The sequence below is a fragment of the Populus trichocarpa genome, chromosome 4, assembly GCF_000002775.5.
Source record: "Populus trichocarpa isolate Nisqually-1 chromosome 4, P.trichocarpa_v4.1, whole genome shotgun sequence".
In the NCBI taxonomy this organism is placed as follows: domain Eukaryota; kingdom Viridiplantae; phylum Streptophyta; class Magnoliopsida; order Malpighiales; family Salicaceae; genus Populus; species Populus trichocarpa.
The window spans coordinates 5,754,172-5,777,600 of NC_037288.2; the positions used below are offsets into that span (position 1 = coordinate 5,754,172).

At 31.8% G+C, this 23,429-nt stretch overlaps 4 protein-coding genes across 4 annotated transcripts; 1 reads left to right on the plus strand and 3 right to left on the minus strand.

Moving 5' to 3' along the window:
- Positions 1 to 2,588: 2,588 nt before the first annotated feature.
- Positions 2,589 to 3,331, minus strand: LOC7490824 (kunitz trypsin inhibitor 5). Its single transcript, XM_002304998.4, has one exon. The coding sequence runs from the start codon at positions 3,277 to 3,279 to the stop codon at positions 2,647 to 2,649; it is 633 nt and encodes a 210-aa protein (XP_002305034.3). The 5' UTR covers positions 3,280 to 3,331; the 3' UTR covers positions 2,589 to 2,646.
- A 1,078-nt stretch (positions 3,332 to 4,409) lies between these two features.
- Positions 4,410 to 8,479, plus strand: LOC7494374 (CDT1-like protein a, chloroplastic). The gene is made up of 8 exons (XM_024598607.2): positions 4,410 to 4,428; positions 4,555 to 4,779; positions 4,896 to 5,015; positions 5,131 to 5,356; positions 5,914 to 6,744; positions 7,217 to 7,415; positions 7,509 to 7,599; positions 8,157 to 8,479. Exons 2-8 carry the CDS (start codon positions 4,568 to 4,570, stop codon positions 8,206 to 8,208), a joined length of 1,731 nt encoding a protein of 576 aa, XP_024454375.1. The 5' UTR covers positions 4,410 to 4,428; positions 4,555 to 4,567; the 3' UTR covers positions 8,209 to 8,479.
- Positions 8,480 to 12,584: 4,105 nt separating this feature from the next.
- LOC7494373 (21 kDa seed protein) lies at positions 12,585 to 16,105 on the minus strand. Its single transcript, XM_002304997.4, has 2 exons — positions 15,444 to 16,105; positions 12,585 to 12,695 (listed from the first exon to the last, which is right to left on the minus strand). The coding sequence occupies exons 1-2, from the start codon at positions 16,053 to 16,055 to the stop codon at positions 12,669 to 12,671; spliced, it is 639 nt and encodes a 212-aa protein (XP_002305033.1). The 5' UTR covers positions 16,056 to 16,105; the 3' UTR covers positions 12,585 to 12,668.
- Positions 16,106 to 20,188: 4,083 nt separating this feature from the next.
- Positions 20,189 to 21,277, minus strand: LOC7494372 (kunitz trypsin inhibitor 5). The gene has a single exon (XM_002304996.4). The coding sequence runs from the start codon at positions 21,040 to 21,042 to the stop codon at positions 20,395 to 20,397; it is 648 nt and encodes a 215-aa protein (XP_002305032.2). The 5' UTR covers positions 21,043 to 21,277; the 3' UTR covers positions 20,189 to 20,394.
- Positions 21,278 to 23,429: the final 2,152 nt, after the last annotated feature.

Sequence of the window (23,429 nt, forward strand, 5' to 3'; positions counted from 1 at the left end):
TCCGCAAATTAAACTTGGAAATGAAATCTAATTATCAATTTGCAAGCTCAAACATATATCAATTCACATATATCAATTCTTTCTATAGAATTCAAATATCTATTCCTTTAACTCAACTCATGCACTCTAATGATCTGTAGATCTTGTAATCTGAACAAGTGGTTGGCATTGGATTTTGTAGCCGATGGATGTTGAACCATCCATCCTCGTCATCATCTTAACTTAACCACTTGAACCATTCCACGATACTTAAGTATATCATATTTCTCATAAATGCCATTTGTGTTGTCATCATCACATACATTAATCGATCCACAGAGCTCTCTATCCTTAAACAATCTCAATATCTTTCCTAATATACGACAAAAGCCACGTTATGATTGAAAAAAAAAATCCATTACCAAAGAAAACAATCATGTTAATTAGGGATGATAATTTTCGATTCGATTTGATTTTTATATATAAAAATAACTAAATTAAAATTTTGTAAAATATATAAAAAAACTAAAATTGGTTCCAACTGACTGGTTTTGATTCGGTTCGGTTATTTTAAATTAAAAATTGAAATTTAACCGACTGGTTTGATTCAGTTCGGTTATTTTATATTAAAAATTAAAAATTATATTGTTTTTTTGGGCTGTTTTTGGACTTTCTAATGGATTCTTTTTGATTTGGTTTGTTTTGATTTGGTTTATTTCTTAACTAAAACGGTTCGGTTCAATTTGGTTTTTTGATTTTAGGCTTATGAAACCAAAACTGAACCGAACCGATTTTTTTAAAAATATTCTAATAGGTCTTTTCAAAGTACTTTTTACTTTGAAATATATTGAAATAATATTTTTTTATTTTTTAAATTTTATTTTTAATATCAGCAAATCAAAATAATTTAAAAATACAAAAATATTATTAAAAAAAAATTAATTTTTTTAAAATATTTTTAAAATACAAAAAACAAACTAATACTGCTTTCTTACTCAAAAGTAAGGGTTTCGAAAGGAGTATTGAAATGTACAATACAAATACATGATGAAAATCCTCACAATAATACTATAAGATATGATGAGTAGTATGTTATGGTATTAGAGTAACGATTACTTTTTAAAATATTTATTTTTGTTATGATATATATTGAAATAATTTTTTTATTTTTAAAAATTTATTATTGTATCAGTATATTAAAACGAGTTGAAAACATTTAAAAAATTAATTTAAAATAAATAAATAAAATAATTAAAAAAACAATTTTAATAAACAGAATCAAACATGTTATAATTAAGACAGCGACAAAAAAGAAAGGACCGAACATTTTGCCTTGAGTTAGAACAACACAAGTCACCCTCTTAACCCACCGTCCATCATCTGTTAGCCTTCCACGTGGATTCACCTAAGCATGACGTCACCACATCTCATCTCATCAGTATCTAATCCCTGTCCCTCATTGGTCCATTCATGGAGTTCACGTCCCAGGCCGGTGATCCAAATATTAATTATTTAAATTTAATGGGATTGTCGCACGTGTAGATTGGACACGCGGCCACTGACGAGGCGTTTTGACCCTTGAAGAGCGCGTGATATTTGCCATTCTGGATCGGTAACTTTGTGCTGGCGCCACAACATTGTTAGATGGAGATTTTCTTGGAGCCGTTGTGAATCTGCCACGTTATGAGACAAAGCATCAAATCAACTATGCAACGGTTAGATGACATTGAAGAGCCAGGAACAGGCAACACGTGTCTTCAATCATGTGTGTGGGTCCTTTGCATAATTGTTGTTCTGGGGTCATACTGGCCTGCTTTTTCTTTTCTTTTTTTACACACCCCTAATCTAATTCAAAGACATTATTTATTTATTTTTATTTTACAATACAACTTATTATTGAATTTTAATGTACAATCCATTGGATCATATCACAGGAGCTTTCTGATCTTTTGTGGTATCAATCATCCTTGTTATTGTCAAAGGAGAATATAATTGTGTTTATAATATATGTATGTAATTAATCTACAATATAATTGTGTTTATAATATATGTATGTAATTAATCTACAATATTTTCTCTCTCGATAAAATCTAAAATTTACTCCATTTTAGATGAAATAATTTGTGTGCCAAATGAAAGGTTTATTTACATTAATTTGTGCAACAATGTTTCTTAATATATATGATCTTATTTATCTTAGGAAGCGTGGCGTGTAAGTGTTTATTTTTTAAAGATTTAAAAACTCATGATCTCAAGTAACATGCCGAACTCAGTTTTAATGGGCTCGGTCTAGGAAAAAAACCTCATTCTTATAGGGTCAATATTAAAAAAAAACTCAATATTATAGGCTCAATCTAGAAAAAGAGTTCAGTTCTCATAATCCCAGCCTTAAAAAAAAAAAGCTTAATGTCTCAAAAGAAAAAAAAAAAAAAAATCTAATTCTCATGAATTCTGCCCTGAAGAGGAGCCCAATGTTATGGGCTATCCTAGGGAAAAAGTCTAGCTCTTATGAGCTAAACTTGGAGGAAAAAACTCAACTTCTATACATATAAAGGATCGAAGTCACTCACTAGATAGCAAAAGTTTAATTTATTTCAATCTTACATGATATTACAAGAGTCACTTTATTGCATTCGTGAGGCATTCATGGCCGATAATTAATGATCTTCAAAACTTCTTGAACTTAACTTTGAGAGGCACATCGCTAAGAGCCAGACGCTTGAATCCTTCCTTGTCAACATAAATGCCAATATCTTTGCACAGAACTTTGCAGTGATCGTTACACACAGTAGGGCAGAAAACTAGCTTGTAGTCATTCCCGTACTTCTCAATCTTAAACCAATTGTCTACTGTTTCAGGACCGGGATTTCCTTCAACCCCAGAAGTTGAGATGAACATTTGGCTTGTCAGTTCATCATATTTTTCAACCTTCCACACTGCTGTTGCGGCACAGCTTGCTGGGCCAGGGAATTTGATGTTGAGATCGGTAGAAAGACGGATGACACCTTTCTTGCGGTTCGCAGGTATGAATTGCAGTGGGAGACCATCTGAATCCTCATAATCTTCTAGCATAACATCCACAGGGCAGCTTTTGTGTCCTGTGCAAGCGAATGTGATCCCACCTCCTCTCCCTCGCTCCACTGGGAGGATGTCGTAATAAGTGCCAGTTCTAAGCACCTTACCGGCGATGTCAAGCACTGGCTCAGGGGCAGCACCAGCTGCTACCCTAGGCAATGGCTTTGCAGCTAATGCAAAAAGAAGGAAGGACAACACTAGAAATGCAGACCCCATCATCCTCATTGTTGTTGTGAGTTGTTTTCTGTGTGTGATGTGTTTATGCAAGAACGTATAGGAAGATCCTTGACTTTATAAAGCTAGCAATGCATGGTGATTGTAGTTAATTAATAACTTTTCAATGAGCGGAGAGGATCGAGCTCATTACTGGTGGCTCTGTACCTAAAATCAATAAAAAATAATAATAAATCATGATCTTCTCTTCTCGAGATCGTCTTACAATGTGATATGATTTATTAATTTATAAGTCATTGTTTGATGCAATTGGGATGGTACAAAACCACATCCTATAATTAAATTAAATTAAATTAAAATAAAAAATTAATTACAAATAACCTGTAAAAAGTTTTGTATATTAATTAATCCAATATTAATTTTTAGGACTACACACCATGTCCTTCCTTTATCAGGTTTATAATTTTATCTGGTTTCAATTGGCATAGTCAAATACTTTACCTCAAACCCAAAAAGTCAAATACTTTGCCTCCCCCCCAAAAAAAGTCAAATACTGTACACACACACCATGGCTTGTTTGATTAAAAAAAGGTCAAATACTATGCCCCCCCCAACCCCAAACCCCCCCCCCCCCCCCCCCAACACACACACAAATATTATTTTTATATAATTATTTTACAAAATTCATTTGCTTTTTTAGAAGACATTTCGTCAATTAAATAAATGGTTTTCATTAGCAACTCTTATAAATCCAATCGCATATTTAATATTTTTCGTGAATTATATAATATATAAAATAGCATTGTTCTTAACAAATAATATTAATAATACAAAATCTCATAAATCAATATTATTAGTGTCATTTTATTGGTTCAAGAAAGATTTATAGTTAATGCTTTTAATATTAATTCATGGAACCCGTCTCATTAATCTAGAATTAATATAAGAGCATAATATAAAAGATTAGACATTAAATATACATTTTCTCTTAATTATTTACTCTTGATATCCCTAATTAAAAATAAAATAAGTATAGTTATTTTGGAGTTGGAGTCATTAAGGCCTAATGACAAGAAGGGCAATTATGTCTTTTTATTAAAATGGCCATATATTTCCCTCCTCCCCTTCACTCTCCACTCTCCAGTGTATTTTAAACTCGCCAATCTTTTCAATTTAGGGTTTTCAAATTCAACTCCAACGGTAACAATTAAGGTTTGCTTTCAAATTCTACCAGCATTCTTAGCTAAACCCATTTCTTAATCTCGCTTATCATTCATCTACTGCTGTCTAATTGAATGGTTTCGCAGGTTTTGCACTGTAAATTAGAGTGTTGAATAGCATGGAGCAGAGCGGATGTGAAGAAAGAGGGAGAAAAGTTTCTGATTTGAAGTGTGAAAAGATTGTCCTTTCGGTTGATGAATCAACTCAAAAACCAGAAACTATTGAAACCCGGAAAAGTTTGGAAGCTAGCATGTTTGCATCTCAAACACCTGCCAAGACGAATGAGCCTTTGCATGCTAAATTCAGAGGAGAACTTGAAATTTTAGAAAGGTGGGTTTTTTTAGGTGATGCATTTCTTTCAACTTGTAAGAGATCCTCTCTTTTTTCTTTTTTCAGTTTTGGGTTGTTGATACTAGGTATGGATTTTTTTTTTTGTGTTTGTTTAGGCACAAGACAATTGTAGAACTCTTTGATAGTATGAATTGTTCATTGAGGTTGCTGGTTATGAGAAAAAAGTCACCTACTTTTCAAAATATATCTGCCCAAGTTGAAGTCTTGACTCAAAGGTATCAGCCACTTTGCCTAATTTTGTTTCAATTCTTGTTTTGATTTTTGTATGCAAATCTTTGACTCTAGGGGTTTATTGAATGTTATTTAAGTTCCACTGTTTCTTTCGTTCAGGAAGTTCTCTTACGGACATCTTGCACGGATAAAATATTTACTTCCTGAAGCTATACAGATGGATAAGATTCTTGTGCATGACAAGAAATCCCTGTGCATGAAGTCAGATATGAAAATCGGAGTGCTGTTTGATGTTGTAGAAGGCCACGATGAGGAATCTGATTTTATTGCTCTGCGCCAAGTTTTCGCTTCCAGGCTTGTTGATTACTTTATAAAGCATCCTGAGGTATGTGTCTGTCCCTATATCAGTTTTCTTATTGCTGCCTGAGTTTTTGATTGGATTGATTACTGTGGAACTGTTAATTAGTTGACTCGAATAAGAATTCAACATTGCGATTTATCTGACTGATTGCACTGTTTGTGAGCTTTTTGCCACTGCTTTGATTCAACCTAGATAGACTATTGGAGTGCAAAGTATGGTACAGACTTGTTGCTTGATAAATTATGGTTACTTTATATGGAACCAAAGATGAGAAAATACACTGGGGTACGTATGGAAATATTCTGGTCTAATGGTCTTTAGCATGTATGAGAGATTTAAACATTTTTAGAGGACATGCTTGTATACAGCTTCCATCTGTGTAAAACTTTCCAGCAGGATGAGCATATAAAGGACTCTGGTGTTTGTAAAGTCAGGTTCCATTGATGACCTTAACATTCTGTTTCTTTTAGGTTTAGCTCTTTGGGTCTATATGCCAATATAAAACTTCATAACATTTCCTTTACCTTGGGTTACAAAGAGTGAAAAGAATTGAGGCAGTTCTTTGTTTTTCTGCTTGCCAGGCCTGTGATATCCCACAGGCTATATTACCAGGTCCATTTAACCAAAGTAAGGAGGCTGCTTTTGAGGACAAGGCTGGTGACCATTCAATGGCTGTCTTTTGTGAGCCCTTTAATGAAATAAGTGAGACCATTGCTCCAGAACCAATGATCACAGATCAATCAAGAGAATATCTGCCAGCTGCCATTGAAAGTCAGATGTTGTCTACTCCATCCCATCCAGCTGCCATTGAAAGTCAGATGTTGTCTACTCCATCCCATCTACGCCCATCTTTCAATAGGCACTTCTCACAGAAGACTTTTTCTGAAGAGGAGAAGGTGCAACTGTTAGCATCTCCTGTTCCTTCATCAGTTTCACCATCTGGCGATCTGCATAATGAGCATCTCAATGAAGCAAGAACTGCAGAATTTCCTGAGTTTTGTTCTAAATTTAATTTTAGGACTAACCTGGACATCGAAAGCGAACGAGCAAGACAATTGTGCATCCCATATTCCAAATTTACTTCTTTCAATCCTCTGCCTAGCCAACCAATCAATCCTGAAGTCTCTGCTGATGTGTATACTTCTACCAGCCCCAAGTGTAAACCTGACTCATCTGTTGATAAATTACTGTTAGAAACGCCTGCACAGTCAACTCCAAGGAGAGCAATGCATAGCTCTGATGACCAGCACATGGACACTACTGGCCAAAAGCAGACATTATCTTGTAAGCCTGCAAAAAGGGTGTTAGATTTCTCATACATGGAAGCCGATAAAGGTGCATCAGAATACTATGAATTCTTACATGATAGTAGCACTCAACCTCTTGCTGGCTCTTCTTCACTACTTGAAAAGGTGTGCCATTTCCTGTTCAACCTATTCATATTTGAAGCATCATTTTGGAAGTCAATAAATTTAATGGGTATGAACCTCTAAATGAAAATCTTTTTTACTGATTTCCTGTGGTGCCATCATTAGCAAGACATTCCTTCTCTTGTTATTTTTTAATGAATAAATTATATGTATCTGAAAATAGTTCATCCAGCAGCTATTCAAAACCCTCGATAAGATGATAGTTGTTCAGTCATTCTTATGAGGTAGAAAAATAAAGGATGACATCCACATTTTGCGTTTTGGTCTTTTATTTGGTATGCTTGGGAATATTGTTTAGGATTAACTTTTGCATGGCAGCATGTATGTCAGACCTGCAGACATGCATGCTGAATTTTGCCTTTTTCATTCGTTACTTGCTGGCATGCTTTGATTGCATTTTGTCCTTGGAGCAATTCTATTGACTCAAAACTCTTTATACTTATTCACTTTGCAGGTGGAGGGAAGCCTTGCTCACTCATCTGTAGATCAGAAAACCTGTCAATCTGATACAGTGCACCAGCAGATGTCTATTCAGTTGCCTGACCTAGTTTCTCTGGTTCATCACATATTCCAGTCAGTTAACTTCTCCCCAATTACAAAGGAGGAACTTGTGCACAAGATAATTCTAGATAGTTTAGATATTGTTGACAGAAGTAGGTCACGATGGGTCTCCCTTTATAGCAGCACCCTTCATATTTTTCTCATTGAATCATTGGTTAGTGAACTCACTCAGTCTACTTTTACAGGGGAGGTTGAAGAACAGATTGGGATTCTTGAAAAGCGAGTTCCAGATTGGATTTGCAGGTTACCAACACCTAGTGGTGATGTCTTGTACAAGTGGGTGTATCACACATCTCTTTGATCTGTTATGCAACTATCTATCCATGAGGGGAACTGTAAAGAAAATATTGTGTGGGGCACCTAGACATTAGAAGATGGATATGCATGTTTCTCTGTATACGTGAATATTTTGCAAAATGCTTATAACATGTCACAACTAAACATGTTAATCTGTCATTTTTAGGTAATAAAGTAACACCATAATTTCTTTCTAACAATATTGTTAGTTTCATTGGGGGGGCATCACATGTAGGTGAGAAAACATGCTAAAAATGTTAAAAAAAAAAAAAAAATCTAAAACAGCAAGAGCTTTTGTGTGAAGGAGAAAGCTTCTGAAACTTATTTTCTTCAGCAACATCAAATCCTATCAAGCTGTTTTATTTTGCTGTAGACAGAGGCCCTTCGATGAAAGTAAACTTTGATGATGTGGATCAATATTTGTTATGTACATTGCTTATGAGATTGTTTTTTCTATTTTTGTTAAAGTAAAGTTTATTTTGTATTTATGAGTTGGCCCTATTGTCATTCCCTCATGCCTTTCTGGCCTCGTGCAGGATCAAGAAAATGTCAGACTTGGACACAGTTCAGGCGATGGTCATAGCATAGGTCAATATCTAAAGGTATCTTGATTTAGTACAAGTTGTTCTGGCACTTGAAGGGAAATGTAATTTGATGCATGGACTCGGACCCTGAGTTCTCGCTAATCCCATCCTCCCCCAATAATTTGCTTTTTTGCTTAATTATATAGACACAGTAGATTTTTAGTCGCATAGGGATGGTGCAGAGCGAAACTTGTATTTGACTCGACTGATCGTTGAATGTTATGTTAGTAGGGTGATCTCTGCTTCCATTTTTATCCACAGGCTATTCATTTCTACCTCGTTCTTTTATGTATAATTACGTTGAATGCAACTGCAACCTTGTTTAATTCGATGCACACTATGAATCTTGGAGACCAAACTGCTCCTCTTATTTAATTTTCATTCCTTCTGACGCCTTGGTTTTTCATTTGGAAACTGTTTGTGCTGGTTCTTCAGACGCAATATTTGTATTTTCTTGGTTCTAATAGAAAAGCTCAGAGATTTGAGAATATATATATGTTTTTTTTTTTTTGAATTCAACGGTATATTGTCTGCAAACAATTACTTGGTGTGAATGGAAAAACATAAATTTATTTGATCATGAGTAAAAGATGGTAAATTTGTTCAGGGAAATGATGTTTTTACCATCCCTTCAAGTTTTTTTTAGTTTTAATTTGGAAGCTCCACAATTATAAACTAATAATTAAGGAAATTCTGGATGTCTTTTTGATCGTTTTTTGCGTTTAGTTTAGTTCTTAAGAAACTTGTTATTTTTTGCATTTCAAAAGTGTTTTTGAAAAAAATTAAATTGTTTTTTATTTTTTTTCTTTACTTCAAATTAATATTTTTTTTTTGTGTTTTTAAATTATTTTGATGTGTTGATGTCAAAAATAATTTTAAAAAAATAAAATAAAACTATTATTTTGATATATTTCTGAGTGAAAATCATTTTGAAAAACAACCGCAACCACACTTCCAAATACGCAATTAGTTGATTAGTTATGTAACCTGTGCCTCGTTGTGGGTTAACTATTTATATTTTTTTATTAAAAAATTATACATGCAGATTTTTTTAATGTATTTTTATAGTTTAAGAAATTTAAGTTCAAGTAAAAAAAAATTATGAATACATGTAATTAAATAAATTGAGAACTATATGTGTAAATAAATAAATAAAAAGTCATTAATGATATCTAAAAATAATACTTGAAAAATTAAAAAACAAGTGTAGATCAATATATTTAATCTTAAAAGACGAGACATTTATCCAATTGTGTTTTCTAAATTTGTTTATTAAAATAATTTTTTATTCAAGCAAACAATAATAGAAATAGAGATACAAATTAAATTGATTGAATAAAATAAAAGGGGAAAAAACACCATGCAAGGTTGCATATATTATAAATATTATCTGGATTTTTTTTTTTATCAAAAATAAAGTTCAACCATACAGAAGATTAAAAAAAATTATAGATGAATCAGAAAACTTTTCAAATTTAACTGCATAACAAAAAAAAATCATAATTTAAAAGAAGTTTTCCAAATATAATGAAAAAAAGAAGGGGTACAAATATAAATATAAATTAAAAAATTTAGAGAAAAAATCATAAAAAAATATCATTAATTTTTAAAAAAGAATTAGAAAAAAAGCAAAGGCCAGCCCAGCCCAGCCCATCTAGCCCATTTTGTTAAGGGTAACGCGTAGGCCTGCACGACTAAACCTTTATTTTTCTTGGTTACAATTAAGAAGGATAATATATCGTAAAAAATTAGATAATGTGTTACCTAATGAGGTAGACGAAGCGTCTGATCTTGCCTACATTCTGGTCACGGTAATGGTTGAAAAATCAAGGCTTAAGTTTTTTGACTTAAGAACCTATTTTGAGGCAGGCAAAGCATTGTTTGATCTTGTCCAGATTTCAGCCACTAGGGTGGCTGGAAAATCAGAGCTTAAATTGTTTTGACCCCAAAACCCATTTTTCAATCCATTTAAACCCAAAACATGTATAAAACATCTTAGAAACCATGATAAACCTATCCAAGGCCTCAAAAAACCATCTCAAAAACCAAAATCAACCCGAGCTTATATCTGTTTTTTCATGAACTTTAAAGGTAAGAAAAACATCTAATGTGAACTCTCCTCATCAAATGAAACCATTTGACACAAATATCGTCTATTTTGATAGCATAAATCGGTGTCAATGACATTTTTCTTTCTTTATCGTTGGAATTCGTGACCTTTCTCTCAACGAGAAACTAAAAAATAATAAAAAATGAACTTTTGTACCAAATTTGAATTTAAAAAATATTGAGGTACTGAAATTGTATAGTCTGCGTTCTTTTTAAAGTTCAATGATCAAAGTGTATCTTTTATAAAACTTTTGGCACGCCATCCATATTTGGTACCCTTTTCATTTCGGTCTCTTATCTTTCTATCCCACCCTTTCATAAAAAATTAGAATAATTTGGTTTTCAATTAGGATTAATTCGCTGGAAAAAAGAGTTTAAGGATCAAATTGAAAAAACAAAAAAAATTTACACAGTCCATCCACAATAATATGTGAGAGGGTGAACAAAGCACTTCCACACAGTAAAAAACCCACGCCTTTTAGTTTTATACTTGATAGGCAGAGTTTTTTATTCAAATGTAGGTGTTACTGTAACTATCTGTTTTGTTTTTTTACATTATTGCTATTAGACGATTTATTTTAGAATTTTAGTACTTACTACTCTCTCTACGCTAGGATCCAGCGACTCACTCTCTTTTCTTCCATAAAAGAAAGATTGAAAAATCAGAAAAATAAAATTCACGACCAAATTTGAATTTTTGAAAATTAGAGGGACCTTTTTCCTAGCACATAAAAAAAATGGGGAATAGAAAAGAACTTTTAAAATAAATTTCAAATTCGCCACTCATTCAACCTGTTTTTTTCATTTTAGTCTCTTATCTTTTAATTTAACCTTTTCTTAAAAAAAAAAAACAATTGGGTGCTAATTTATTATACTCATAAGAGTTAAATCATGTAAAACTGTATTATGAGTAATGAGTAGATGAACACTTGTAGCAAAAATACCTATTTTAGTATCTTTTAATAATAATAATAATAATAATATCATTAAGTACTATGGATTTGTTATCGGTGAGTTCTCTAATTTGAAATAGTTTTTTTTTAATATAATAATACTTATAATAAAATTCAAGTAAAATTAACAATTACAAATTATTCAGTTTATGAATTTAAACATCAAACCCAAATTATTTCGCATACATGTTCGCATTTTTACGTAGTACGTAGACATCATATCATTATTCACATATGGCCAAACTATACGTGCTCATGACGACGACGACTTATACCTAAATTTTGGCACTGCTCAGTCCTGTAATTAATTGTCAAATTTATGATGAAAAAGAAATGCTAATTCAAAAAATAAATTAATTAGCATAGCATCCATCAACAAAAAGAAAATACACATGATATTTGTAAAAAACATGATAAGTGTACAAGAAAGTAAGATTCGATGTGAAAACAAACAACAATACTGAAATTCATGAAGTATATGATTTGAGTTTTAATTTAGTAAGTTATTATTTTTTACTTGAAAATATACAACAAAACTAAATCAAATAACTTAAAATTTTTTTATGGAAGGTTTTCTGATTTTTATGGGCACAATCCAACAACCAGATTAAAAATTATAGGTGTTTCAATCAAATAAGTTATATGACATGACTAAACCTCGTTTTAATTTTAAATTAATTTTATTATTTTATAAATATATCTGTTAAGCTATCAACACGGTATAGATATAAATGATTGTTATCCAAATAATCAAAACTTCTGACATGAATACATAAAACAATTATATTCTTAGTCTTTGTTAGGATGTTCTGTCCATGAAGATCTCTTTGTTTTGTAACTCCATTCTTAAAAGATTTTGCTCACTCCAAGTGAAGGAGGTCTAATTGGTTCCCTTTCGGTTTTATGTCAAGCCAAGTGGTGCAAGTACTCTGATTTGTCAAAGGAGGTCTACAAATCTTCAAGTTAATTTGGGACCCGATGTCTAGAGCTATATTTTCTAGCTTTATATATCGATGGAGAAGCCTGCATGCCGAAGTAACTTCACCGCCTCCTACAAAACTGAATCCATTTCTAATTTCTCCAAGACCACCTTAAGTTTAAATCATATCATATCACAACGTTATATAAACAAAATATAAAAAAGGGTCTCATTATTTTTTTATTATTGTTGCTGTTATTTTGATACATCATACATGGATCCATTGAAACAGATAGCTAGGTATATATATCACTATACCTGCAGAGCCATGATCTAGCTGGCTCTGCTTGGAGTAAGAGACAATGAACCCATTGAGACCCCTAGAAAGAAAGAAAGAAAGAAAGAAAAAGCCAAGAAACATGACTAGAGACAATGGCAGCTAGCCTATTCCATCATTATTTAGCGCCAACATATTTTCAGCATTCATATGGATGAACTTAAAGGCCCAACCTTCTTAAACGCAACTAAGAAAGGTGATAGTTTATCACTAAGAGACAGGATTCTACCTCTATTATTCTCATAAATGTTTATCATTTATCATACAATCCATGTGGTTTGAACTGCAAGTCAAAAGGTAAAAAGTAGTATCAAATACCAATCAACACATATAAATTAATAGAGATGCATGCATGGCGTGTACTTGGTAATTAATTAACTAGCACACAAGATAAGCATATGCAGAGTGAAAAAGAATGTACTGATGGCACCAAATTATTGGTGCCAAACACGTTTTCGGCAATAAACATCATTACATAAATGGTATTGATCAGTTTATTAAATTTGGTGGAATTTAACGTACGCATATAGTCATAAGAACATGACAATGAATGTCCAGATAAACTCGCAGCTTGAGAATCCTTATGTCTGCCTTGAATTTGTGGCCTTGCCTGAACAAAGTGAATTCATGACATTTCTATATCTTCCATTATGAATTCCTTTCAAGTAACAACTTTCAATCCTTTAATCACATATTTATCGTAAAACTATGGATACTTTCAATTCATGGTATTATGAGCATAACTCTCAGCTAGAGCATTAATTATAATAACCCAAATTCTTCAATCTTGTTATTCTCCTTTTCATCATTCATCCATTATTTCCGTTCTCCATTTCTTGTTCAACTTCTGTAAATCCATTATTTCCGTTCTCCATTTCTTCTTCAACTTCTGTAAATCCATTATTTCCGTTCTCCACTCCTTCTATCATATACAGTTCTTTTATCACTACACTGATGTCCTGGTATATTTATCTCCACACTTAAAACACCGTCCAAGTCTTTTTCTTTGCCCATACAAGTAATTCGAAGGATGTTTTAAAGATTTATTATTGGAATGATTAAAAGTTTTGACTGCAAAATTACCTGTTGGTCTTCCATTATTGAAAGAAGGACTGATTCTTTACGTGATTTTGCTCATTCTTGACATGACATTATTTGACTCCGTACCTGCCATTTTTTCTATTCAAAAGCCATCAATATATTAGCTAGCCTTAAAATCTTTAACATTGATTTAATATCATCTTTTAATCAAATGATGAAACTGGAAATGTAATATAATTCAGGCAGTAAAGGATTTGATGTATTTATCAAAGTTTTCAGCTCCTCAAACTTTTCCGCAAAGCCTTTTGCACTTCTTTCTTATACAAGCCTGTTGAACTCTTCTACTATATATGTCATCTTTACTGCCAAATATTTTATCGATGGCTTTGGAGAATAATTCATCCAAATTAACCAAATACTCATGTCCACAAACATACCCTTTATACCATACTTATTCCTTACCATCAAGATAGTATGAAGCTAACTCTACCCATTGATGTGCAAGAACAAGGTTAAGCTTGAAATATTTCTTGCATCTCCTTATTCGACAAGAACTTTGCAAATCAACCATTGACAGTATTGGGTTATACTCCATCTTGTGTTGCTCCTAACTTGCCAATTATCTTCACGATTTTGATTCCTTCATGATTTGAATTAGTTCCTACATCCCTTCCAGTGTTTGGAGTTATCCCCTACTTCTCTTCTTGCCATTTGACTAGCCAAAAAGGACTGGAACTATATATGATCATGATAATGACTTATACCTAAATTTTGGCACTGCTCAGTCCTGTAATTAATTGTCAAATTTATGATGAAAAATAAACAAACAAACCATAAAAAAAACAAAAAACTAATGCCAAGTCAAAAAATAAATTAATTAGCATAGCATCGATCAACAAAAAGAAAATACTATCATAAACCTGTGTACAAAAAAGCATGGTTCGACATTAAAACAAACAACAAAAATTGAAATTCATCAACTTACTTTTAAATATATTTTATCTTACCAAGTATATTTTTGGTCAATAAGCAATAACTGAATTGAAGTTTTAATTAAAATGTATATACAACACTAAATCAAATAACCTAAGATTTTTTGAAGGTTTTTTTGACCATGATGGGCACAAGTCAACTGGTATCTCTATAGAACTAGATCTGTAAATTTGTTTTTGACAAAATCTATATAAAATCCAACTATCAGATCAAAAAGTTATGAGTATTTCAATCAAATAAGTTATTTGACATGACTGAACCTTTTTTAATCTTAAATTAATCTTATTATTTCATGAATGTATTTGCAAAGCTATCCATATGGTCTCGTTATAATAGATTCTCATCTGAATGATCAAAACCTCCTACATCAATACATAAAACAATTATATTCTTAGTCTTTGTTAGGATGTTCTATCTATGAAGATCTCTTCGTTTTGTAACTCCATTAGTGAAAGATTTTCTAGCTTTAATATCAATGGAGATGCCTGCATACCGAAGTAACTCAACCGGCCTCCTACAAAATTGAATCCATTTTTAATTTCTCGAAGACCACCTTAAAGGAAGAATATTACACTTGCATCATGGTCACGAGATTAAAAAAGGGTCTCATTATTTTATTATTATTATTGTTGTTATTTTGATACATCATACATGGATCCATTGAAACATATAGCTAGGTATATCACTATACCTGCAGAGCCATGATCTAGCTAGCTCTGCTTGGAGTAAGAGACAATGAACCCATTGAGACCCCTAGAAAGAAAGAAAGAAAGGAAAAGCCAAGAAACATGACTAGAGGCAATTGCAGCTAGCCTATTCCATCATTATTTAGCGCCAACACCCTTTCAGGCTTTCAGCATTCATATGGATGAACTTAAAGGCCCAACCTTCTTAAACAAAACCACGAAAGGTGACAGTTTATCACTAAGAGACAGAATTCTACCTCTATTATTCTCAAAATAAATCCCAATATCCCTGCATAAAACTCCGCAGTGACAAATGTCTTCAGGACAGAAAACTAGCTTGTACCCTAATGTGCCAGCCTTCTCAATCTTGAACCAGTTGGTTAATGTATGAACACCAGGATTTCCTTCTTCCCCACCCGTTGTCACAAACCATTGCACCTCCGAGTTGGAAGATTTCTGAATCTTCCAAACTGACGAGTGGTCACAGGCTTTCTTGATAGAAAACTTGATGTTAAGATCAGTAGAAACTCGGATGACATCATCTTCGGAGCTGGCAGGTGAGAAGGTAACTGGAAGACCTTGTAACTGGTCCAACGAGTATTGAATAACATCATCCGGGCACGTTTTATTGGTCGCCGAAACATCCCCGCCTCCAGCCCCCCAGATAGCAGAAGTGATGATGTATTCCGTGCCTGCTTTAAGTTCTTCGCCCTGAATGTCAAGCACCGGCTCAGTATAAGCTTCTATTGACGGCACGGAGAGAACAAAGGCGAAGAGAAGAAAGGAGAACCACACCAACAATGTAGACTTCATTGTTATTTGATGTTTTTGAGATTCTCTGTTCTTGGATACGAAAAACAATGCCAAGAAGCTTGCATTTATAGAGCTAGAACCTGGAAGCTCAACAATTATTCAAATGTCGTTGTCACTATCTATCTTTTTTTTTTTTGTTTACATTATGAAATAAGTTTATCAATTTAAACGTCAAACACAAATTATTTCGCAAACATGTTTCGCATTCTTACATAGTACGTAGACATCATACCATTATTCACACATATACGGCCAAACTATACGTGCTCATGATAATGACTTATCCTGGTATAAATAATTGTCAAATTTATATAATGGAGGAAAAAAGCTAAGTCAAAAAATAAATTAACTAGCATTATTTAAAACCCATTTTGGTTCCTTGATATTTGTAATATATAAATTGCCCGGTTAGGTTGGACCTTTTCCCACCAAGTTTCAAACTAAATCAGGTTGGAATTAACATTTATATGACTTAATTGGCAAAACAAGTCAAAAAACTATTTATTCTACCTAGTAAAAACCTGATTTGACTTAAAAAATTATCAAGAAGATGGTCTTTAATATTATTTTTTAAATATTAAGACGATGATGTTTTGAATCGACCCGGACAATATACCAAACACATGACCTAGTTAGATATAATAACTTTATTTTTTAAAAATTATCTTTTCATTTAACTAGCTGGTAATAAAAAGAGGCTTTCTTTTTATGTTAAGGGTGGATGGCCTCTTGTCGCCCCATCTTTTGTTTAAGAAAATGCAAACGACATATTCTTAATAAAATTGACCATATAGTATTGATTTGAGTTTTACTTAACCATGTTGATTTTGATGAGTTCTTCACAACATTTAATATCGTAAATAAATTAATAATATATATATTAATATCTTAATTAACCATATTGATTTGAGTTTTAATTAATTATAATATTGATTTTGATGAGTTATTGCTCTTCACTTGAATTGAATCATGCAAATATTGATAGATCCTTGATTATAGAGAAGTGGGAGGAGATCATAGCGTTGCATAAAAGATTGATGGCCACACTGTTTTGTAGTGAAAATGATCGTTAATTTGGGGATGGTTTCTTGACAATAATCTTTCTATTATATTTTTTTAAGTATAAATGTTACCGATCTATCAGTGTATATAGTTAAATTTTCTTTTTAGATTTCAAATATAAATACAATTTTTTTTAACTCAACTAGAGTTCTGCACAATATTTAATATCATAAATAAATTTATAATATATATTAATATCTTAATAGAATCCTTATTACAAATTTCATAAATATGAAACATTAACTAAACATAATAAAATAATATTAATTACAATAAAAAAATAAATTTTAAATTTTTTACAAAACTACCTCCCTCCTAACAAAGGTCAATATCAATGCATTTTATCTGCCACCACTAATATTATTTTTTAAGTATAATGTCAGAGCATCTTATCTGCCAGTACTTATCCTGTCTGCTACTCAATAATTAAAGGAAGGGCACGTCATCCTTCGTGTTCATGGATCTCTTCTACTTTTTTTTTTTCTTCTTTTTTTTACATTATGAAATAAGTATATGAATTTAAACATCAAACACAAATTATTTCACAAACATGTTTCGCATTCTTACATAGTACGCAGACATCATATCATTATTGTCAAACTATATGTGCTCATGATAACGACTTATCCTGAAAATAATTGTCCAATTTAAAATGGAGAAAAAAAGCTAAGTAAAAAAATAAATATTAAAGAATATAATAAAAAATCTATGATCTTATTTAAAAAGTAAAAATTAAAAGGTATTCAATAAAAAATTCTCAAATAAATCATGAATTAATATATTTTAATGAACTTAAATAAAAATTCAAAGAAAAAAATAAAATATTAGACAACAAATAGGCTAGGCGTGTGGGTTTAAGTGGACCAGCATAATTGGCTCACAAAGAAAGAGTTTAGTCATGCGAGCTAGGTTTTCTTTTTATGTTAAGGGGTGGATAAAGTGTTCTTGCTCCATCTTTTGTTTAAAAAAATGCAAACGATGCTTTAACTGTATTTTCATATTCCGAGTATCGAAGAGGTGACAAGAAAATCAAACAATGGTTTTTTCAATTCAAAAAATATTTTTAACCTAAAAACACCTAAGTAAATGGTCTTGGAACATCAATGAACCAATTTCTCAGCCAAAAACACCCCTAAATTGGTAAAACAAAATGCAAAATTAAGTCAAAATAAATTTTATTTTTCCATCTACTTCTTCCAACAACATATGGATAAAAAAAAATATATCTAAATGGAACACCTCTCATGAATTAGAACTCATTGACACCAAGAATAATTTTCTTGATCGTTGTAACGTGGCCAACTAATAACTTTCTCTCTCCTCTTTTATTTTTAAATGACTCCCTCTTTCATTTCTCTAACTCAAGGATTGAAATTACATTTTCATTTAACTACACGATATTAAAAATAGGCATGTGTAGGAAAGCAACTTAATAATGTTTTTTTAAAAGAAAAAAATATTATGAATAGTTGTACAAAAAAGCACTTGTGCAAATAATAAAAAAGCTATGATCTTAGTAAAAAAAACAAAAATTTAATGGTATTAAATAAAAAAAATCTCAAACAAATTATTAATTAATCTATTTTAATGGACTCAAATACAAATTCTAAGAAAAACAATTTAAGAACAAATAGACCAAGCATGTAGGCTTGGGCGGGTCAGCACACTTGGTTCGCAAGGAAGGAGGTCAAGCACGCATGCTAGGCCTTCTTTTTTATGTTATTGTGGTAGATGACGTGTTGTCGTCTCTTTTTTGTTTAAAAAAATGTAGATGACTTGTCGACTTCATTTCCAGATTCTAACTATTAGGGAGGTGGTTGGAAAATCAAGCAATGGTTTTTTCTAGGGGTGTTCAAAAAAACCGAAAAACCGATTAAACCGAGAAAACCGGAAAAAAAATAACCGAAAAAACCGAACCGTGAAAAAAAACCGAATAAACCGATTAAAATTTTGAAAAAACCGACCGGTTCGGTTCGGTTTCGGTTTTTTAAGCCTGGAACCGGAAAAACCGAACCGAACCGAAAAAAACCGAGCCAAACCGAAAAAACCGAGCCAAACCGGAAAAAACCGAGCCAAACCGAACCGAAACCGGTCGGTTTGAACCGGTTTCGGTTCGGTTTCGGTTTTTTTTTTTTAAAAAAAAAATTTCGGTTTGGTTACTTTTTTTGATAAAAACCGAACCGAACCGAACCGTGAACACCCCTAGTTTTTTCAATCCAAAAAAATATTGTTAATTATATAAAGGTATATCGATAAAATGTGTTTGTTGATATATTCCAGAGACCAAGAGAATTGTTCACTTCCCAATGCGGTTATAATTAATGACCTTTTGACTGTTTATTTTTTTTCCAAACAGAATCACTGATATAATGAAAAGTTGTCAGTAATATTTGGAGGGACTTTCTGAAAATTTTCGCGCAAGTTGAAAATTCCCAATGCGGTTATAATTAATGACCTTTTGACTGTTTATTTTTTTTCCAAACAGAATCACTGATATAATGAAAAGTTGTCAGTAATATTTGGAGGGACTTTCTGAAAATTTTAGCGCAAGTTGAAAATTCTCACTTGACTTTACAGACAAAATCACCAACGAAAATATTAAAAATATTAGTACAAAAATATTAAAAATATTAGTATTTAATTAAAAAATATTAGTATTTAATTATTCATCGTAATCCCGTCGATAAAAACTAAAATAAAAGACCTAAATTATAACAGATTGAGGCTTCATCTTCTTCTCTCTTCTTCTCTTACACACTCGTTTATCTTTCTTTCTCTTCTCTCTACCTTCACACCATAGATTAAGCATTCTCTTCTCATTTTCTATATATTGACTAAAGTTTAGGAGAGTGTTTGACTAATTTGCCAAGCAAAGAATAATAGAAGTGCCTAGGCACCAACAGGAAAAAGAAGAAAAATAAAAGAAACGGATAAGATAGAGAGAGAGTAGTGGCAAGACAAGAATGATATATGGAGATGTTTTTGGATCCACATCCATTATTTGCTTTGGATAATCGTTCCGATATGAGACAAAAAGAGTAGCGGTAATTGTAAGTGGCTGTCAAACAAAATAAAAGAAAGGGCCACATTATTATTATTATTATTATTATTATTATTATTTGATGAAGCATACATGGATTCATTAATTGAAGCATACATCGCCAGATCAGGAGAACCCAAAGTGATCACGACGAAGAAAGGCGAGGCCAACAGCCAGGACAAGAGACATCAGCAGCTAGCCAGCCTGCTCCCATCACTGCCCTAGTATTTTAAGCACTCAAAAGGATGAACTTGAAGAGCTAACTTTCTTGAAATTAACTAAGAAAGGTTGCAGTGCATCACTTAGAGACAGAGTCCTAACTCCATTATCATGAATATAAATGCCTACGTCTCTACATAAGGCTCCGCAATCGCAAACTGTAGGACAGAAAACTAGCTTGTAATCATCACCTGCCTTCTCAATCTTGAACCAGTTGGTTATTGTTTCAATGCCAGGATTCCCTTCAACCCCACCAGTTGTCACAAACCATTGTATTTCCGAGTTGACAGACTTCTGAATCTTCCACACTGTTGATTGAACACAGATTGATGAAGCAGAAAACTTGATGTTCAGATCAGTCGAGACACGGATGACTCCTTTCTTGGGATTCACAGGGGTGAACGTAAGTGGAAGACCCTTTGATATCTCAAGAGGGTCTTGGACAACGTCAAGCGGGCAGGTTTCGTCTCTTGTGCTGGCCATTGTAAGCCCACCTCCTCTTCCACGGAATACTGGCAAGATGTAATATTCAGTGCCTGCTCTAAGTTTCTCGCCATCAGTGTCAAGCACTGCCTCGGTCGCATCTAAATCACCTGCTATTGATGGTCTTGTTGAGGCTAAGGCAAATACAAGGAAGGAGGACAGCACTAACAATGTAGACCTCATTGTTATTTCTATTGATGAGATTTTCTTGTTCTTCAATTTGATGCAAAAACTGAATGGAGAGAAGCTTGGATTTATGGAGCTGGAATTGGAATGCTCAACAATAAAGAATGACTTTCCTCAATATTTTTTTATTCTTCTTTTTAATTTTAAAACCATTATTTGCTTGCTGTGTTCATGGGGAATGACTTTTTAAGTATAATGTCAGAGCATCTTATCTGCTACTACTAGTAAATTACTATTTCTTGGTTGATGCTTATCTTGTCTGCTACTTATTAATTACAGGAAGAGCGCATCATGCTTTTTATGAGCCTCTTCTAATTTTTGTATTAAAATATTTAAAAAGTGTTTTTTTTAAATTAATTTTTTTTTAAATTAATATAATTTTTTAATATTTTTAAATTGTTTTAATGTATTGAAGTCAAAAATAAATTTTAAAAAATAAAAAAATATTAATTTAATATATTTTTAAGTAAAAATTATTTTTAAAAATAATTATTATTATAGATATTTTAATTTAGCATTTTTTCCAATAAATTTGCAGTTCAACCCACGTAGTTTATATGGAAACTAGATGCCATGCCCGCACGATGTCGCGGGTTTGTGGCATGCTTGTGCATTGTTGTGGGTTTGTGGAAAAAAAATATATGGAGAAAAACTGTTGCAATTCATAATATTTTCAAGGAAAAAGGTACAAAGCTAAATTTGCAATCAGCTTAATATTAAAAAAATAAAATCGACAAATATAATTTTGGAAAAAATCATAAAAAAAACGAAAGGGAAAAAAACCAAGCAGTGAAACACTGTAGCAATCTATAGTGTTTCATGAGAAAATCTAAAGTTGTAATTCTCAACCAGCTCAATATTAAAAATAATAAAATCAATAAAGATAATTTTGAAAAAAATCATAAAAAAAATATGTGGAGGAACACTGTAGCAATCCATAGTGTTTTAAAGAACAAACTACGAAGCTAAATTCTCAACCAGCTCAATATGAAAAAAAAATCGACCAAGGCAATTTTAGAAAAAAAATCATACAAAAAGAAAAAAAAAACATGTGGTGAAACACTGTAGCAATCCACATTGTTTTAAAGAAAAAAAACTACAAAGCTAAAATCTCAACCAGCTCAATATTAAAAAAAATAAAATCAACAAAAACAATTTTGAAAAAAAAAACACAAAAAAAATGAAAAAAAGAAGAAGACAATTTTGGGAAAAAAAAGAAAAAAAATAGGAAAAAAAAACATGTGGGGAAAGTTAAAGCTAAATTCTCAACCAGCTAAATATTAAAATCATTTAGGAAAACACTATAGCAATCTATAGTGTTTTGTGAGGAAATATACAATTGTAATTCTCAACCAGCTAAATATTAAAGAAATAAAATTAACAAAGATAATTTTGAAAAATATCACAAAAAAAAGGAAAAAAAATCATGCAGGGAAACACTGTAGCAATCTATAGTGTTTCATGAGAAAATCTACAGTTGTACTTTTCAACCAGCTCAATATTAAAAACAATAAAATCGATAAAGACAATTTTAAAAAAAATAATAACAAAAAAAATAATGTGGGAAAACATTGTAGCAATCAACGGTATTTTAAAGAAAAAAAACTACAAAGCTAAATTTTCAACCAGCTCAATATGAAAAAAATAAATTCGATAAAGACCATTTTAAAAAAAAATCGATAAAAAAAGGCATATGAGAAAACACTGTAGCAAGAAAAAAATCATGTGGGGAAACACTATAGCAATCCATAGTGTTTTAAAGAGCTACAAAGTTAAATTTTCAATCAGCTCAATATAAAAAAAATGAAATCGACAAAGATAATTCTGAAAAAAAACAAAAAAAACAATTAAAAAAAACCATGTGGGGGAACACTGTAGCAATCCACAATGTTTTAAAGAAAAAAACTACGAAGCTAAATTCTCAACCAGCTCAATATGAAAAAAATAAAATCGACAAAAACAATTCTGAAAAAAAACAAAAATAAAAAAAATAAAACAAAAAAGAAGAAGACAATTTTAGGAAAAAAAAAGAAAAAAAAAACATGTGGGGAAAGCTGAAGCTAAATTTTCAACCAGCTCAATATTGGAAAAGTAAATTCGACAAAGATAATTTTAAAAAAATAAACACGTGAAGAAACACTGCAGCAAAACAAAAACCATGTGGGGGAAACACTGTAGCAATCCACAATATTTTTTTTTTAAAATTACAAAGCTAAATTCTTAACCAATTCAATATTTAAAAAGATTGACAAAGATAATTTTGAAAAAAAAATTAAAAAAAAATTAAAAAAAAAGAAGTGAATTTTGGAGAAAAAAAAAGGAAAAAAAAATGTAAGAAAAAAAAAAAAGAAGGGAAAATAAGGAAAAAAACAAATACGTGGGGA

Bases quoted from the DNA above. Each gene is read 5' to 3' on its own strand.
- LOC7494374 (XM_024598607.2), top strand. From the start codon at position 4,568: ATGGAGCAGAGCGGATGTGAAGAAAGAGGGAGAAAAGTTTCTGATTTG. The intron at 5,357-5,913 runs GTATGTGTCTGT...TCTGCTTGCCAG, and splicing joins ACTTTATAAAGCATCCTGAG to GCCTGTGATATCCCACAGGC. The intron at 7,416-7,508 runs GTAGGTCACGAT...CTACTTTTACAG, and splicing joins TTTAGATATTGTTGACAGAA to GGGAGGTTGAAGAACAGATT.
- LOC7494373 (XM_002304997.4), bottom strand. From the start codon at position 16,055: ATGAAGTCTACATTGTTGGTGTGGTTCTCCTTTCTTCTCTTCGCCTTT. The intron at 12,696-15,443 runs GTTGGGCCTTTA...GCGTTTAAGAAG, and splicing joins TCGTGGTTTTGTTTAAGAAG to GTTGGGCCTTTAAGTTCATC.
- LOC7490824 (XM_002304998.4), bottom strand. From the start codon at position 3,279: ATGAGGATGATGGGGTCTGCATTTCTAGTGTTGTCCTTCCTTCTTTTT.
- LOC7494372 (XM_002304996.4), bottom strand. From the start codon at position 21,042: ATGAGGTCTACATTGTTAGTGCTGTCCTCCTTCCTTGTATTTGCCTTA.